This window comes from Syngnathoides biaculeatus, chromosome 14 (assembly GCF_019802595.1).
Source record: "Syngnathoides biaculeatus isolate LvHL_M chromosome 14, ASM1980259v1, whole genome shotgun sequence".
NCBI lineage: Eukaryota > Metazoa > Chordata > Actinopteri > Syngnathiformes > Syngnathidae > Syngnathoides > Syngnathoides biaculeatus.
Window position 1 is genome coordinate 25,479,278 of NC_084653.1, and position 18,747 is coordinate 25,498,024.

The window sequence follows — 18,747 nt, forward strand, 5'->3', positions numbered from 1 at the left end:
AACACCTTCCCCCGTTTCTCTTTCATTATTTACAGTCTAGCAGAAGATTAAATAAACGTTTCTTTCCGTTATAACTTCTATTAATTATTCTTATTAAATTATTTGTAAAATAATAACGGTCAGAATGAATTAAAAAAACATTCATCATCATACAAATTAGTGACATTTAACTCAATCATATTAAGAAGTGTATGAAATAAATTCAAATTTAAAATGTTTCTCTTGTTGAAAATTCTTGACAAACTTTAGTCGTACTTTAAAAAAACATCTATTTTGCTAACTCACTTTAAAATAATAATGAATGTATGTATTTTTTATGAAGAGTTCATTTTTAAGATGAGGGACTTCAAACATTTTCAAAAGATCTTGAAGTATTAGTATAAATTTTAACATATTTGTAACAAATTTTTAAAATATTCAACTAAGTTATACATAATATGAAAATACAGTAAACATAAAAACTCTACATCATAGGTGTCAAACAACAATTTGACCCGCATTTGGCTCCCGAGCCAATTTCAAATTAAGGCCTGAATGGTTGATTTATTCATAGTTATGTTTTTTTTTTATTTTCAATTTTTTTAGCCTCTGTAAGAAGCTCATTTTGACATTCATCTCAGTAGGCTGCAAACAGAAAGGAGGCATTTAATTTTTATTTAAAGTTTATTTCATATGCCATTGATATGTGTTTTATCATGATTAAAATTACTATTACTAATTACTGTTATTATTAGTAGAATTATTAGCAAGTTCAAGCTTGGCCCGCGGTTTTGTTCAATTTAAAAATTTGGCCCACTTTGAATTTGAGTTTGACACCCCTGCTCTTCATAAAAGGTTTCTATGGTGGGGGGGGGACCAGGATAAATAGTTTTAAAACATTTTTTGGCAGTAATGTAACCTGTGCAATTAATTTCACATAAATAAATAAATAAATAAATAAAGAGATAACAAAAGGAAGAAATACGATCAACTCAAAAATGTATTCCCCCCACCCCCCCTTCTGTATCCGGAAATCGAGCCGCCGCGTCCGAGCAAACATTTTTAGCTCCCTCTTGTGGCCACGAGGCGTCCCTGCAAGGTGTGCACAGGGAGTCAGTCTGGGCGAGTCTCGTGCAGCCTTGCAGACGCCGTCGGGCAGCCGGGATGAGAGCAGCACAAGCGCCACAGCGACGCCAGCAACGGCGGCGCTCGGACCGCGATGACAACGCGTCTTCCTCCCGCTTCTTCGTCTTCCGTCTCCCAAAGGTGAGAAATTGTTTCTTTTGCGCAGCGCATCCCGTCAAATGTCCGATGACGTCACGCACACAGCGCCAGAAGGCTGTTTTTTTTTTGTTTTTCTTCTGCGCTCGCATCGGTCGGCGTCATGACGCAAATTTGCACTTAAAGTGTTTGTGCGACTGTGCGTGACTCACGCAAACACACAATTTCCCGACAAGTGACGCAAAGCATCCGCCTAAACAGCCCCGGGATGCGACGACATGTTTCATGCGGGATTTAAAGCGCAGGCGCGCATTGGGCTGCGGATTACGAGGAGGGACCCGACGTGGTGCGTTCGGGGGCCTTGCGGGATGCGCTGTTCGAGAGGTACCTTTAAGGGTACCGCCCCACCGACGAGTCGTCGGATCAATAATGCAGCCGTGGGCAACCTGCAGTCCGTGGGCCAGCAGGGTTACTGAATGAAAAAGGTGCGGTCAATGGATTAAACGGGGGGGGGGGGGGGACTGAATTTGGAGGACAGATGAATTTGTGATTTTTCATCTCTCGTCTGCATGCTGAGTGAAACACTCGAGACCTTCTTTGGCCTCCATTGTTGTTGTTTGTGAACAGATCAGACTGTTAAACTTCAATCGCGATAGAGCTCGTGCACGTGACGTCACCATTTTCGCGGCTGCTCGACGTTGTGGGAGACGTTGAACCGGAGCAGAATATTCACAATACCCGACACGTGTTGTGCTGTTAAGTTGTCACAACAGACGAGACAGATCTTCAAAGAGGTCATTCTATGGAATACCAGCTGAAAAAAAATGAAAATATCGATGGATTTCGGCAATTCAACCAAAATACACACACGCCTGTGGAGCGATCGCTTTCATTTCAGGTCGGAATTATTCTTCTCAAATCTCAAATTACCAAAAAGTATTTGTAATGCCAAGTTGGCTCATTTGAGAACAATGCGTATTTAAAAAAAGATAATAAACCGTCTGTCGCAGCAGAGAGGTTAACGTGTGGCCGCAATCGCTTCCGTGTACGTTCCGCGGCGACGACTCCGTCCTCTTTTTTTCCGATCATAGTTAATGACTGCGAGTTTGTGTAAAACCAGGGGTCATTTATTGAACTATTGGTATTTGTATTGAATACTAGCTGAAAAGATGGACGCATTCCGGCAAAGGTTAACATGTGGCCGAACGCGCATCCGTGTTCACGAGCTGGCAAAACGTCACTACGTGGGATTTATTCCTGACTGAGAACAGATCCGGCAACAAAGTATTCGTATGCGCCCTGACTTTCATACGCTTTCAAACTCTTCCGTGTAAATCCCGACGACCTACACACACCAGATCCAGGTGTAGATCCAGTAGTCTGAGACAAACGGAAGCGAATTAACCGTCCAATTTCTTATCGGCGAAAACATCGACTTCGGCATTAAATACGGGTCCTCTACGCCGAGTTGAGCGAATTTTTCCACGCACCTTCGTTTAGTTTCACCTTCTAAATGTCTAAAAGTATCGGACAAGACTCTGGGCGTCGTGCTCCAACACTTATTTCCGTGTCGTCTCCAACCGACTTAGCATTGAACAGTGCTTTGCTAGACCGGCGATATGGTGAGGTCAACCAAAGTCAGGTGATTTTACGACGTAGCTGCACGAGCTCTATTAGTATCGACTGACAAGCACGTAACATTTGAATTGTTCCTCCTTTCACTATTCCAAAAGAATATTCCAACAAATAACACAAACAAAACAATTATGTTATTACTGGTCGATTGAACCGGGCACGTTTTGATTGATGTGTTTTAGTTGGCACATTTCTGTCCATTATTTTGTTCTTTTTGGCTTACTTTAACGAGGATCCCTCGCCATAGCTCGACCGCCCCCTTCGAAGGCTGCGTTTCGGCCTCCGTGGCGTCCGCGTAGCTCGTTGGAGAGCTAAGCTCAAAACGGCGATTTCAACTCTTAACGAAAGATATAAATAATGGAGGCACGTTCTCCACAGTTGTTTGCTTTTAGTTGTTTTCTTTCGCTCTGAGGTCGCAAGGACGCAACGCGTTCGCGGCGTGCAGCCGAGGGCGATGACGGTTATCAAACACTTGCCGCCATCGTGATCTTTGACCCCCTGTGTCGTCGCACCAAACCCACAGCGACTCTCCTGCCGAGCTTCCTGCCGTCTGCCCCCCCCACCGCAGACTACCCCCCAAGATTAACGTCTCCGTGCAGATGAGCAGCTGGTGGCGGCCGTGACGTCGAAACTGACTCGTGTAAAAATAGCGCGGCGTGGCGGACGCCCTCGCGCGTGAATGCGTAGTGACGCGAGCATACCGCGTTCCCCTTTTTGTTGCCGTAGAGTCACATGATCGTCTATTATGCATCGGTGATGTACTTACGCTGAGCTAACTCGCTGGAAAATGGAGGAAAAACTCAATTCAGAAGATTTTAGAATGCACTGCGTAAACTTTTATGTACATTTTGAGCATGTAGGCAGGAATGCCATTACTTATTTAACATCTTTATTTTCTCTGCCAATCCATTTCATTTTTACATTTTCGATTCTGATGACCATCACTCAAATTATTGAGATTAACATCATCTTCATGAGGATTTTATTTTACCATTTTTTTCCCAAATGTATTTGAAATTGTGTTAGCCGAATATAGATGATTGAATTTTTGCAACTATTTAGTTAGCTATTAGTTAGTTAGTTATTATTATATTATTACAGTTATTAGTTAGCTATAAAGTGCTACTATTAGCCCTTCCCGGTACTTTTCTGTCATATTTTCTAGTGTTAAAATATATGTAATTATTTTATCCGACTTTGTGGAATAAACATCATCATCTTTCGATTATGAGCGCCAAGCAGATGTTTTTTTTGGGGGCGGGGGGGCGTGAGAACGTCACAGTGGGAAAACGTTGCCACGGACTACGCTAGCACGTCAGTATCAATGCACATGAGCAGATAATTGCGCGAATTAATATTCGGCCAGCTGTGCGTGAGGGTGACGTCATCGTCAGTTGTCTGTCTCATCTGTTTCCATGGCGACAGCCCACTAACCCCCCCCCCCTTTCTTCCTGGTGGCCTTTCATTAGTGACTCAGCCGTGACTGCCGAGACCGTCGCACAAGACCGACGGACGTTATAGCGAGCGAAGTTCCGGCTGGAGATCCATTGGAGATTTCGTCGGGGTTCTAAAAAACAAAGACCAAAACGAAAAAAATATGGAAAAAAAAATGCATCCCCAGCCACGCCGCGAGGCCTCCACGTCCGGGAAAGAGCGCAGCCCCCGTCACCGGCCGTGGTCGGTCTACCGGGCCAACACGTTTGATCTTTCGACGGAGATGATGGGGCTGGCGCTGTCAGGTAACCGAGTGACCGTAACCCCGGCGACGTTTCCGCTCCGTTTATGATGAATAGTTATTCCGATCCAGCTCCTCTTCCTCTCCGATCCGCAGGCAACTGTCAGGATCCAGATGAGCCGGTGTTAGAGTTCAGTTTGGGTAAGGCCGACGCAGCACAAGTCGGATTTTGTCCTGTCTCGGAGACGGACGTCAGACCCGAACCACACGACTCAAAAATGACCGGTGACCAGGACTCACAACAAGGGACTCGTGCAAAAGAAGGATCCGAAAATGTTGGGCTCCCTTGACCCGGCCCTGGACTTTTAATTCGGCCCAGATCAGTTAGGACGTCCTCAAGCTTTTGACTAGCTGGCCTGTGGCGGACTAATTGACCGAGAACTCATTTGAGACTCCTGATTTGTTGGTATTTTGGAGCTCACTGTTGCCAGACTGGGGACTTGCTACAAATGTGAACCAGATCTGTGAGGACTTTGAATTTTGACCCCATGCTCTGACCCTGGTTATTGGGCACTTAATTATTTCATTTTGGATCTTGGTCATTTCACCTAATCCGAGTATTGATTATTGCCTTGCCTTTTGCTTAAGACTTTAACAAAAGCACTTGGACCAGCTGATTTTCTTTCGACTTTTTGGTTCGACTACACCGATCAATACAAAACAGCACCTCACTAACCCAGAATTTGGGTTTTTGCCAATTTCACTGGGGATTGGACACGTGGCTCAGACCACACAACACCAGAGGTCAGTTCAGACTTGGATAAGACCACTTGGTACTCAAGTAAGACTTGGTCCAGGTGAACCAGGGCTCACTTCTGCATCAGAATACTTGGACCAGAACAGCTAAGATTTATATCCAACTTGGACCTGATGATTTGGGAATACCGGCTTTATATCAGAACCAAATGACCTATTTCGGCAGACGTCAAAGAAATTCCCAACTTAAACTAGAGGACTATGGACTGGTACACAGCAGTTTTTGCTCAGACTTAACTTTAAACTGGAACCTCTAAATTAGACTCACCATCTGGTCGAATAACTCAGCTGGACTTAAGAACATTTAGGTCTCGGACCGTCCTTATCTTGTTGACTTTGCGACACAGGGAGCTGAAAACTTTTACACCGTAGCTCAATTGTCTGTGTTGCTATCACCATTTGACAAATCAATGAGAGAGCACAGCGAGTGATCGGCGAGTGGTCTGACTTCCCGTTTCCTCCAGTCTGCAGTGAACTGGTCACACCTACTGCGGACCGAAAGCCCAGCAGCTTTGTGGCCATCAGCTGCACCACTCCCCCACAGGCCTTCTGGACCAAACACTCTCAAACGGAAATCATCGAGGTACAGAACGCTTTGCGTCCTCCTTGCCGCCAAAGAGAAGTGACTTCGACCTCTTCCCATTTTGCCCGCAGGGAACAAGTAACCCCAGCTACCTGAGCAGCGTGGCCTTCTTCCAGGACTCTCTGATCACTCAGCAGACCCAGGTCAAGCTCTCGGTGTACGACGTGAAGGATCGCTCCCAGGGCACAGTGCGTCACATGCGAAATGTCGGCGTCATGATCGAACCGACCTCCTTGAAATGTCACTTGCGTCCCGTGTCCGACAGATGTACATGCTCGGCTCAGCCATGTTTTCCCTGAAGGAGCTCCTGCAGGACAAACACCACCGCCTGCACCTGACTCTCAGGTAGCCCACCCGGGCCAGCCTCACCTCCAGCTGGATCGGGAGGGGGGCGCTCTCGTTCACTGACTTTACGTACAGGTCGTCCGAGAACGAGCGAGTGGGCAACCTCACGGTCATCGCCTGGCAGATCGACGAGAAACGTGAGCAGAGGGCGCCGGTTGGCCGACTGCAGCGAGGAGACACCGTGAACGGAAGAGTGAGTGGCGCCGAGGACTTGCTCGGAGTTCGGGTTCACTCGTCGGTTTCTGGTCGCGTCATTGAGAAAGGGTGCAAACTATGATTTCGTTTACTGTACAAGGGTAGTGAATTTTACGCCAACTTTCTACTCATCACATTTGAAAATAGCTGTCTGTACGGGTCTAGACTGTGATTGATTGAAACCTTGAAGTCATAAAAGGACAGAAAAAAATGGAGCAGAGACGATTCACGGCGATGGTGACAGATTCGGGGCGGCAAGGTTCCAGTGAATTGTTTTGATCTTCTTGGTGACGGCTCAAGCTTTTGGCCAGTGTGGAAAAATTTACCATCTCATTGAAAAAAACTCAGTTGTGTATTTTTTTTCAGTGGGCAATTATTAGCGCTTTTTGTTAATCAGTTCACGACGTTAGCAAAGCAAAGCAAGCGGATCCTCGCTAGCACGCTAACACAATTCATTTTTTCTGCATGACCATTTAGTACCAAGTTTTGAAATTGGATCTTGTGTATACATTAATGAAAAATCGTATCTGTACCTTCTACTTTTCTACTGAAGTGTGTCCGTAGCACTTACTTCCGGTGGCTTCATTTGTAGCAATGAAAAGTCATGGAGGGATAAACCCGGTCTCTCGCTTTCAGATGGTTCTTCCAGTCGACGAAAGCTTAACTGAATCCAAAGGCGTCAAGTTCAAGTCTTCGTCGCTGTGTAAAGATCCCCTGCTGAAGGCCGGCAAGTACCACCGGCGAGCATCCGAATTCCAGGACGGTTCCTCTCGGTTGTTTGGTAACGCGGGGGAGATTGTGTGCGGTTGCAGTTTTCGGAGGCGTCATGTCGCAGATGTACCGGTTCCCCACCACGGACGGCAAACATCTCCGCGTCCTGGAGCAGATGGCCGAGAGCGCGCTGTCCCTGCACATCCCGCGACAGTTTGTCAAGCTGCTACTGGAAGAGGACGCCGTCAGGTAACGACGAAGTCGATGTCATTGATTACGCTCCATTTTGTGCCGCTTTGAACTGACGGCACGGCGGAGCGTTCACACGCTTTCCGAGGGAACTTCGCGAGCCCCGAAGTCGCGCTTATTCTTCTGAACATCGGCGACTGTACGTAGGGTTTGCGAGCTGGAGGAGCTGGGCGAGCTGTCCCCGTGCTGGGAGAACCTCCGGAGGGAGATCATCACTCAGTACCAGACCATCATTCTCACATACCAGGAGACCATCAGCGACCTGCACGAGTACAAAGGTACAGGATACGGTCACACAGCTAAAACTGTTTTAACCGTAGAAGCAAAGGCAACTCGTTCTCCTTAGTTAAAGTTAGACAAGACAAAAATTCCTTAGAGTTAAAGCGTAAACATGGACGCACGCAACATTGTGGAGTGTCCGTACCCGAGTCTAACTGGAACATTCCTCGTCATTAACGATATTGATTTTACATCTCTAATACTGCGTACAATATGGAACAAGTCTCTTACTGCTTTGCTCGGTGCTGATGTTTTGGTTAGCAAATAAGGTGAAGCGGCTGTGAATGACAGAATCTATAAATGGACTCCCAATTCCGTTGACTCGGGTGTCTAATTGAGGGTTGCAAACATTTCTCTTAAGTCGATGATGCAACTGCAATCTGAGGAAACCTTCACCTTGGTAGAAAAATATTTCTTTGCACGTAGATGTATGCATTACACTGTATATTGTGTGAATTAGAACATCGTATCAGTCACTGTGATTTGACAGGCGCGTACGCGCTTGTGCGCCATCGCACTCGCGAATCTGCAGTCGAGCACGAAAAATCGAAATTTGTTACGAGTAGAAATATATAGATATTGAACGACCTCGCTTATTTTGTGCAGTCTTGACCAATGTTCCCTCTAAGCTGCGCCACTGCGCAACTGCGCACTTGTCGCACACTCTCAGCGCACATGAAAACCGATCCAGCGCACTGAACCACAGCCTGACGTCACAAACACGGAAGCACACGGTCTTTAACAATCAGCTACTGCTCAGGCTAGTTTAGCTGACACCGCTCCCCTCTGCTCTTAAAGGGGTACACTCATAAATTAAACAGAACACATACCCGCAACTTTATATGTGCGGGCATGACTGACCACACCCGTAAAATTTTCAAATATGAGTGACTGTCATATGAACTCTGCTCCAGAGTGAGGTTAGAAAAAGTTTTGAAAAAGTTTTATAAGCATCGCAAAATGTGATGTTTGGTAGAAGCCGGTTGCATAATGCGGAATATAACTGCCTGTTCATCCCTGTGTACTGCACCATATATGACTTAAATATTCGGGCTCTTCTTAGTGGTTACTGTCTCCTTGCACGCAAGTTTTGATTCGATTGTACTGTATCTCTCATTTCTCTCGCTGTCAAAAGAAATAAATACCTCAGTAAATAATGCTAAAAAAAAAAACAAACAAACATGTAATCATATCCCCCCCCCCCCCCCTCCCTTTCAGGACCATCTTTTAAATCGAGCACGCTGAAAGCCGAGCGGAAGTTAGAGTTCATGCCGACCAACTTGCACATCCAGAGGATGAGAGTGCACGGAGAGTCCGGCTACGGTAAGTCGCCCGTAGAAATGTCCTACTCAATCCAACGCTGAGCATGATGATCTTTGCTGAGGCAGAACGTTTTCTGCCTCTCTTGCGTCGGATCTTATTAACTGGACCTCGCGCGCTAAAGGACTGATGGAATTTGCGAGCGTTTCTTGGCGCCGCGGTTTACTGGGCATCTTTGTCACTGACCCCGGACGCGTGTCGTTGGCGCAGATCACACATACGACGTGGTGACGAACGGCGCACCCGCTGCGCACCATCAAGGCTTCAAAGGTTGCGGCCTGAGGAAACTGCTGCAGAAGCTCGAAGAGGCCAGAAAACAGTCAGTAGAACACATTTACGACGACGTAACCACACGTTAATATTTTAGCAAAAAACATGACTCCTCTAATTTTTTTTTTTTTTTACCCTCGTCAGCTCTTACGAGGAAGAGAGGCGAGACGGACGATGACGTCGGTGCATCGCTGACGTTTAGCCCGCAATTGTCACAGTTTTTGTTTTATTTTTCCTCCGTAGGTCCACCGGACCGAAAGGAATGGCGTACCAGCCGCAGGACGTCGTCAGAGCGAAGGAGCTGGTGGGCCAAATTAACACGCTGAAGACGCAAGTGTGCTACTACATCGAGTGCCTGACCAGAGCGGCCAAGGAGCGCTCGGCCAACGCGCTGGAGAGGACCTTGGCCATCCTCAGAGACAAGGTCAGCAGAAGCCGACGACGATTTGGGCCCAAAACGTTCGGGTGGGGGTTGTCTTCTTAGTTAATAAGAAGGGCGGAGAGCAGGGTTTCAGTTTTCATTTTTTCAAATCTAATGCGCCTGCTTTAGAGCGCCTCGTTGTCGTTCATGAGCAGCTTACGGCCACGCTACCCTGAGAACGCCCGATCTCGTCAGATCTGGTTTGGCGCTGGTTAGTACTTGGACGGGAGACCGCCTGGGAATAGCAGGTCCCGTAAGCTTCTCTCCCCGGCGAGATGCAAAGGGGGTTACGTCAGGAAGGGCATCCGGCGTAAAACTGTGCCAAACAAATATGCGGTCATCTAAGACGACACGTTGTGGCGACCCCTAACGGGACAAGCCAGTGTAAGAACTGAGGCTTTTTTTTTTTTTTACTGGTGTGGCAAATTTAGAGCGCCTCGTTGTCACGTCGTGGAAAAGAAAAAACTGAAAACATTTTCCAAAAATGACTCGGTTTCTGGTCCATCGTACATCTAAGTATAAATGATTTGAGTTGGAACCATCTGTCTTTTGGCTTCTTTCAGACTCGTCAGCTGGTGAGCGTGTGCGACTCCAAGCTCCTGTCCTCGGCCATCGTCGCCCTGGCCGGCGCCCGCCCGGAGTCCGCCCCGCGGGGCGGCTCGCCCACTTCGTCGTCCTCCCTCTCGCCTTCCTCGCGCTCGCCGTCACGCTCGCCGGCCCACCGCCCGCCATCGCGGGCGGCCACCTCGCCCTCCCGCCTCGCCGCCCCCCCGGAGGGCGTCGACAAGCGCGCCTCCTCGCGGGCCGACTCGTACGGGGAGGAGTGGGTACGAGACGCTCCACGGGCCTCGCGGGCGCGTCGTGTGTTTTGATTATTTGTCTTCATCGTGCGTTATGTGGACCCAGGAGAAGGTGTGGCTAAATGTGGACAAGAGTCTGGAGTGTGTGATCCTGAAGGTGGAGCAGCTACTGCGGGGGGATCAGATCCAGAGCGACAGCAGCTCCGATGACGTGTTCGGGTTAGCCGCTGAGGACTCCAAAAACACCAAAAAAGGTCCACCTCAATTGTTGCCACAGTAGTCACCGCAAGGGCGAGGTCTCCGTGGTAACCTAAACTGCGGTGTTGGTTACAAGTTACCCGGTAGTCGCCCTGTTGAAAATATAATTGCGGTCTGACTCATGCTGACTGTTTGTTGCTGTCTCTCGCCGCTAGGGGGCAGCCCTGAGCAGGAAAAAACATCACCAGGTCAGTTCAAAATCACATTAAGTTCACTTAGTTAAAATTCGCACATTTTACAAGAACCCGGTTCACTGCCCACTTGTGGGAAACGAAGGACCAACTCATCAAAGTAAAACTCCGGCCTTGTTATTCACGATGTGTTTGTGGTTAGAACCTCTGCCTCACAGCTGTGAGGTTCTGGGTTTGCTGTTGCAACGTCTCCCTGCGCTTGCGTGGGTTTTCTTTGGCTACTCATGCTTCCTCCCACCTGACAAACGTCGGTGAATAATGGGCCTTTCCGACTGTCGATCTTAAGCTCCGCCCCCTTGGCTACAGTTGCCATGTCCCACAAGCTTGTCAAATGGCGACTGAACAGAACAGGTTTGAAGTCGACTCTCTGTCGCGTATTCTCGGTATGTTTTTCGCAAAATGCGTCAGACTTGTCCAAGAGAGTTCTACAGAGAGGTCTCAACTATTTCACTTCTCCCTCACTTACCTTTCGAACGTAGAGCCTTGTGTTTGTTGATATTGTCCACATTTAGTTGTACGTGCGCTCTTCCGCGAGCCTTAATCCATTGTAGACAATTTACAATTACTAAAAGATGCCACAAGATGGCGCCAAAGCGCCATTTTTCTGGGAGGCAGGGCTTTTCGCTTGTCTTAATACAGTGGTGTCCAAACTGCAGCCCGTTGGCCATTTGGAGCATAAACTAAAATAAACATTTGGCACTGCCCGTGTCGTTTGCCTGCTTTTTACTTCAATAAGTATTTTGTACACATGGGTGACAAGGCAGAAGAACAGAACAAGAAGTTGTCATTTCTCACTTTCCTTGTTTTCACTCAATCACTCAGATGCGAGTGAGTGAGATGTGACGCGAGGTCAGCTTAGTCTCGAATGTTTCTATTTTGGTTCCAAATGTGGAGCTCTGATTTGATTGCTTCCCAGTGGAGCGGTAAATCTATTCATTATTAATCATATTTTCCCGCTATTGAGCTCTAGCGGGTTACTCGGCAATCTGGATGTCAGAGTGCCTCCTTTGATTTTTCTGGCTCTTGGAAGAACATGTTTGGACACCCCTGGACTAATAAAAGCTCTTCCCGTCACTTTAACATAGTTTCTCCACACCAAGATGTGAAAAAGAGCACAGAAACTACAACAGGCGAGTTCTTCCGCAAATAACGTAGGATGGATTTTTAAAAAAATACTGTCGTGTACTGTAAATGCTTCCTCTTACCCGCAGGGGAGTGGACCGAGGCCCTGCAGCCGCTGCTCGCCACGCTGAACGACTGCGCCTCGCTGATGAGCGACAAAGCCAAGGAGGCCTTGGTGTTCCTCCTCATGCAGGACAGCGCCCCCACCATCGCCATGAGCCTGACGTTGCAGTACCGCCGCGACGTCGTCTTCTGCCAGACCGTCAGTATTCTGCAGCCACTTGCAGCCGGATGACGATGATGATGATGATCACGATGATGACGCTTACAGCTGACGGCTCTTGTCTGCGGCTTCGTCCTCAAGCTGAGGAACAGCCTCTGCGACTCGGGCTTCCTCAAGCAGCTCCACACCATCGGCTTGCTGGTGCAGTACGAGAGCTTGCTCAGCACCTACGGTAACGTCTGCGTGTTTCTTTCAGCTTGTCCCGTTAGGGGTCGCCACAGCGTGTCATCTCAGATGAACGCTCATATTTGCTTGGCACAGTTTTTACACCCATGCCCTTCCTGACGCAACACCTCTTGGGGAGTAAGGTCCCAGTGAGATACGAACTCACGACCCCTGGTTTACCAAACCAATGATCTAACCACTGAGTTATGGGTCCTCTGTGGTAAACATCCGTAGAACCGCTTCAATGACTTCTTATAAGAAAGCAAAACGTGTGATGAAACTCAAGCTGCAATGCAATGCACACCTTCGAGGACGAGGCTTTTCGGCAAGCAAATGATGGTTTGAAAAATGTCAAAAGCCTGCGACAATATGGTACAAGCTGTTGACAGGGTTATGTCCTTTTACAGGATGTTAGATTGAATGGATGAATTGACCATTGTGTGTAAGTAAAAATGAAATCTCATAGCGTCAGGTTTGACACCTAACTGCTGGTCTTGTATGCAAATAAAAGGGACAAAAGAGGTCTTCAATTTGGCTCACGAGGAGGACCAGCTGCAGCTCCGAACCACGTTCTGAGTCAGCCTCACCATTGTACCTGTTTTTATTGCTTTCTCAGGTCGAAAGGTTACAAGTTCACAGGGTACAAATGGTAAAACCGATGGCAACAGTTCACGCTAGCACAACACAAAAGTAAACATTTCTTCAAAGCTGCAGCAGGGTCCTGATAAACCTGCTCGAGATTAGCAAGGCATCTGATTTCAAGGATGTTTATGGTGTTCAGGAGTATCTGCTTGAAGTCACCGGGGGGGCGTCACCTTTACAGATGTCACTGGGTCAGACAGCCGCTCGCAAAGAGAATGATTGGGCCAAGGATGACAGAAAAAAAATGCACGATAAAACAATAATTCGAACGTACAGTAAACCGCCAAATAAAATGCTCCCCACGGATATCGTCATACTAAACGAATTTTGATTTGGTATCAATTTACTGACAAATGTACCTCCTCAGTAAAAAGTCGGAGTCTTTTTAGTTGAACATGAACATTTAATTATAGCTTCTGCCGTTTAGTAGAAACACGCTGAATTGTTCTCCCTGCCACTACAAATTTTAATATAAACTAAGTTACATTATTTGTAATAGATTAATCGTAATTTTTGATGATCTCTCATGGCAGACTGTTTCCTGAACAGCCATGGATGATTAACATGACCACATCCTGTCCATCCAACGCGTTTTTTGCACCTTCAGGTGAGGAGCTCGCCATGCTGGAGGACACGAGCGTCGGCGTGAACGACCTGCGGAACGTCACCTTTAAAATCACACAAGCGAGTACGGCCTTCAGCCCGGACACGCTGCCCGTCATCACCGGGAACAGGAACGGCTTCAACGTCAGGGTCCCCATCCCCGCCGCCATTTTCGACACGCTGCCGCGGGAGTTCCAGAACGGCATGCTGCTGCGCGTGCAGCCCGTCCTCTTCAACGTGGGCATCAATGAGCAGCAAACGCTAGCCGAGAAGTAAGTTGATAATGAAACTGTTTAACGCATAGCTTGCTGACGCCGTCAATAAGATCCAGTACTCCCGAAGCAACTTCCGCAGGATCGAACGCCCTCCAAAGTCCACCAAGTACACGTAGACTGGGAAAAATCCCATTTGGATCTGATGGGTTGGATCGGCGACTTCCGCCACCATCCCGACCCTACTTCGTGTCACATGTCTGCGTTCATATGCGCGTACAGGTTTGGAGACACATCTCTGCAGGAGGTCATCAACGTCGAGAGCTTGGGCCGCCTCAGTTTGTACTACGACCACTTCACAGAGGTCCTGCCGGAAGACTGTGAGTCCGCTTGGCTTTATCGCATCAAGACGACCACCCGCGAAAACGTTGCCCTTCTTCCTCTCAGGTCTTCCTCGCTCCCGCAGCGCCACCACTCTGCCCAGTCTGCTCCAACAGCTCAGCCGCAACGTCGACGCCAAGAAGAGCAAGAACGTGGAGATTTTGTGGCAGGCGGCAGAGGTACGGCGCTTCACAAATCTATTAGCCCGCCTGTCAGGGAGAGACCGTGATCCAGCGTCACAAACCGCTTTAATGCGGACTCTTTCCATTTCAGAGCTCTTCTGACTTTGAGCCAGCTCATTGGGCTTATCCGAGAAAAGCTGACGTACGATATAGCTAATGAAGCACACGCACACGGCAAACTATACGGCCCTGTTTGGGCCAGCTATACGGCACAAATGCAAGTCAAGAGCAATATTTAGCTTGATTTTATACAACCTGTAGTTAAAAAGTGCACAAGGAATTCTGGCAACCAGCAAGGAGACACACTACCTATTGGGTTAGCCAGCAAACCGCCCGTCTGTCACGGTTCCACATCGGGGGACTTTCATGTCACTCAAACTGAGCACTTTTAAAGCAACCAGCGATTACTGTATCCAGTTTTTGTTTGGTGGTGTACTCTGAGTTTCCAACGTAAAATGTGTGCTTTGGCTTATTGAAAGTCGGGAATCAGTGTCTTAGATGGACTAATTGCAAAGCGCCTCGATAGCCAAGCACGCGTTCCACTACACCAGGGGTGTCAAACTCATTTTTATCGCAGGCCACATTCTACTTGCGGTTTCCCTCAAAGGGCCGTTATGCCTGTGAAACGATAAAAATCAATATTTACACGTGAAGTTTATGACCTAGTTTTGGAATCAAGAAATCAAGGGTAATGGGTTTTTCCAATTATTGTTGTTCGGTAACACAAAAAAATGCTTGTAATAGCTCAACGTTATCATTTATGATATGACAATTCGAAATTTTGGTACAGATTTGAGCAATAAAAATCACAGAAGTTGATACACATGATTTGCGGCGGGCCAGATCCGGCCCCCGGGACTTGAGTTTGACACCTGTGCACTACACCATCTAACGTGGGCTGAGCGTAGCGTCATTTTCAGGATTCGCCCTGAAAAATGAGGATCCTCCGAGGGTCCATGATCACCGCTTTTGCAGCTCCTCATTCCCAGCCCGTGAAACAACGAAGTGACTTTGACTTTTTACTTTACTACTAAAGCATACATTTTAAGCAAAAAACAAATACATTTCTCAAATTATTTTATTACATAAAGTATTTAAAATATACATGTGTTTCTACTTTGCAGTTTATCATCAGGAAAAGCTAACCAAAAATACTTTAAAAAGCCCAATTCTTTAGGCTTGGAACGCATTATTTCTTTTTCCATTCATTGTAATGGGAAACATGGATTCGGTTTTGGAACAAATCACTTCTTTTTGGGTTGGCTCACAGGCGTGCCGGCGCCTGAACGGCGTGCGCTTCACGAGCTGCAAGAGTGCCAAGGACCGCACGGCCATGTCGCTGACCCTGGAGCAGTGTCACATCCTTCAGCAGGAGCACGCCCTGGCGCCGCAGGTTTTCTACCAGGCGCTGGACTGTATGCGCAGGTCAGTCGGTCGCCACATGTTTAGCGCTAACACAGTCGTGTCTTGACTTACGAGCGCCGCGATTATTTCTTTCATGTATTTATTAGGGCTGTTGAAATTAATGCGTCAAATTTCCTTTCAGGGCGCAAATATTTTTAATGCACGAATAACGCACAACCGGTAATCGACCTCTATGGGGCAGTGTGGTGCACACCTGCATCACTTAAACGAGCAAACGAAGAAAGTTGCGCTTGAATTGGAATAATATAACTTATAACTTATAATAGACTGGGAATAATATATGTCTCTGAGTATTTCCATATTATGCGCCTGTATATTTGTACAGCATTTTGAGTGTTAATATTAGTGTAAAAGTAAGGTATAGCTACCGCAAGTTTGATGCTAATTTTTGTTAGCCCGTTAATGGCAAAAAGATGGGATTACGCAATTTATTTTTAATACAGAGTATGTGTTGTATTTAAATGTTGTTCAGCGTGTGTTTTTCTTGTGTGTAGTTTCACAGTACAGTACAGTGAAGTAGCAGTTTTATACTAGGTACCAATCCGTTGTTTCTTGCAATACTAAATATATTTGCATCAGGTATGCATATTTATCCACTCATAGGTTGAGTATTGAAAATTTGAAAAACATCTTTTTATTGTACGGTAAAGCCTCGGTTCTCGAACGTCCCCGTTTTCGAACAAATCGGTTTCCCAATGAAAATTTCGAGATTTTTTTGCTTCTGTTTTCAAACGAAAATTGTTTCTCAAGCGCTCCCCGAAATAAAAGCATACATTTTAAGCAAAAAATAAAAATATTTCTTTTATTTCTTTTCTAATTATTTTATTATATAAAGTATTTAAACTATATATTCGTTTCTACTTGGCAATTTATTATCAGGAAAAGCTAACAAAAATTACTTTAAAAAGCCCAATTTTTTTTTAGGCTTGGAACGCATTACTTCTTTTTCCATTCATTGTAATGGGAAACATCAATTCGGTTTTCGAACAAATCACTTCTGGAACCGTGTTTTGGTCCGGATTGCGGCCGAGAACCGAGGCATCAGTGTACATTTAGAATTGATAGAAAAATCACGTAAAATCGGTGGCGTGGTTTGGTCGGCTGGAACGAATTAACGTGCTTCCCATTCATGTGAGTCAAGGTACTGCTGTGCGGTATAGACTGTCATTGCGAAAACGCTGACGTGGTTTTCCTTGGGCACGCAGCGAGGGCTGCAGACGGGAGAACACCATGAAGAACGTGGGATGCCGCAAGTACGCATTCAACTCGCTCCAGCTCAAGGCCTTCCCCAAACAGTATCGCCCCCCGGAGGGCACGTACGGGAAAGTCGAGTCTTAACAAAAACGCCGACGACACACACAAACACACTGCAGTAGTTGTTGTGCTTAGTCACCGATAAGCAGATTCTTTTGCGTCCAAAGTCCACCGCACACGGCCAGACTACTGACACTTGTTTATTATTATTATTTTTTTTTTTTATGTAAAATGCCACAAATGATTCATTTGCAAGGGAAAGCGGAGATTGGGAGTTAGCTACACAAAATGGTAATAGCTGGGAATTGAATCTGAATTTGATTGCGTACTGGAAGCTCCCGTCGTGTGTCTCTTTTTACTTGCACGTCCGTGTCCGTTTGAGTCACCTGTTCAGTTCTCGGGACTTAAAATTTTTTGGAGAGAGATGGAAAAAAAAAAATGATTGTCGCATTCAAGCATAACCTGTCCTGTGCTTTCACAACACCTCCTCCGTCGCTGCCATACACACAGCCCCCTTTGTATCTAACTGTATTATATATATAGGGACAGACGCTGCCGCTTTTATTTTGAAAACTATAGTTATTTTGCTTGAAGCTTCTCATGTTCACGTATGTTATTGTTATCGAAATTATTGAGTACGTCACACGCACGCAGGCGGAGATGGATGGCAGAAGTGGCCGGTGAATAAAAAGATGGTCGTCTCCAAAATTGTTGAGGAAAATGAAAGTTGAATGTGTGGCCTGGAATGTTTATTTCTTGTTGTTTTGTCTTTTATTTACGTTTAGTTACATAGTTGCAAATAAATATTTAAAAAAAATAATGTCCAAGTTTGAAAATGCAAAATATTGCAACCTCGAATAGTAGAGCAATTCTCAATCAGGGTTAAAATGGTCCAAATTCACGTAAATTGTTAAAAAGAAATCACATGTTTTAATGACAATAACAATATCTTTGCTTATAAATCTTATAATGATATTTGGTGATATTTGGCAAAACTATCCACCTGTTACCATTAATGCAAAACTAGTTATGGCATTGGTTTCTTATTATTAGCTTGATTATTCAATGAAACTGTCCCAGATTTTACATCGAATAAGTACATTTGAAATCATCCTAATTTTTTCTTTTTTTTTTTTTTTAAATACATTTTTCTTTAGTGGTGTGCCTTGAGATATTTGTCATGTAAAAAGAATGTGATGGTTTAATAAAGGTTGGAAAATTCTACAACGTTCCTAAATAGTCACCAAAAGTACCATGAACGCATTTAATAACACTGAAGACGCACAAAAACGTACGGAATGACGAAAAATGTATCAATGTAGCGATTTTGGGGCTGCAATGGTGGTTATCCTTGAGGACAGAGCCGGAAGTGACGTATTTACGTAGCTTGTCTAACAAAGTGAAGCCGTACTCTCCTCAACTTTTTAAAATGTTTTGCCACACTTACAAATAAATACATTAAAGATATTTTTTAATATAGAAAGAATACCGTCAAAAGTTTCATCAAGTGTATATTCTAAATTTAGTTGG

General features: G+C 45.9%; 1 protein-coding gene across 1 annotated transcript; it reads left to right on the plus strand.

Annotated features, from left to right (window-relative positions):
* Positions 1 to 1,129: 1,129 nt before the first annotated feature.
* Positions 1,130 to 18,281, plus strand: inpp4aa (inositol polyphosphate-4-phosphatase type I Aa). The gene is made up of 23 exons (XM_061841285.1): positions 1,130 to 1,245; positions 4,305 to 4,574; positions 4,667 to 4,711; positions 5,791 to 5,909; positions 5,981 to 6,097; positions 6,175 to 6,254; positions 6,330 to 6,447; positions 7,086 to 7,176; positions 7,262 to 7,409; positions 7,557 to 7,687; positions 8,907 to 9,011; positions 9,219 to 9,327; positions 9,522 to 9,702; positions 10,263 to 10,526; positions 10,606 to 10,753; positions 10,913 to 10,945; positions 12,160 to 12,332; positions 12,402 to 12,525; positions 13,768 to 14,035; positions 14,258 to 14,355; positions 14,423 to 14,535; positions 15,809 to 15,963; positions 17,169 to 18,281. The coding sequence occupies exons 2-23, from the start codon at positions 4,433 to 4,435 to the stop codon at positions 17,299 to 17,301; spliced, it is 2,895 nt and encodes a 964-aa protein (XP_061697269.1). The 5' UTR covers positions 1,130 to 1,245; positions 4,305 to 4,432; the 3' UTR covers positions 17,302 to 18,281.
* Positions 18,282 to 18,747: the final 466 nt, after the last annotated feature.

What these genes read in the sequence shown, in the direction of transcription:
- inpp4aa (XM_061841285.1), top strand. Translation starts at nt 4,433, where the DNA reads ATGGAAAAAAAAATGCATCCCCAGCCACGCCGCGAGGCCTCCACGTCC. An exon ending in CGCCTGCACCTGACTCTCAG is followed by an intron (nt 6,255 to 6,329) that starts GTAGCCCACCCG and finishes CTTTACGTACAG; the next exon opens with GTCGTCCGAGAACGAGCGAG. An exon ending in GAGCTTGCTCAGCACCTACG is followed by an intron (nt 12,526 to 13,767) that starts GTAACGTCTGCG and finishes TTGCACCTTCAG; the next exon opens with GTGAGGAGCTCGCCATGCTG.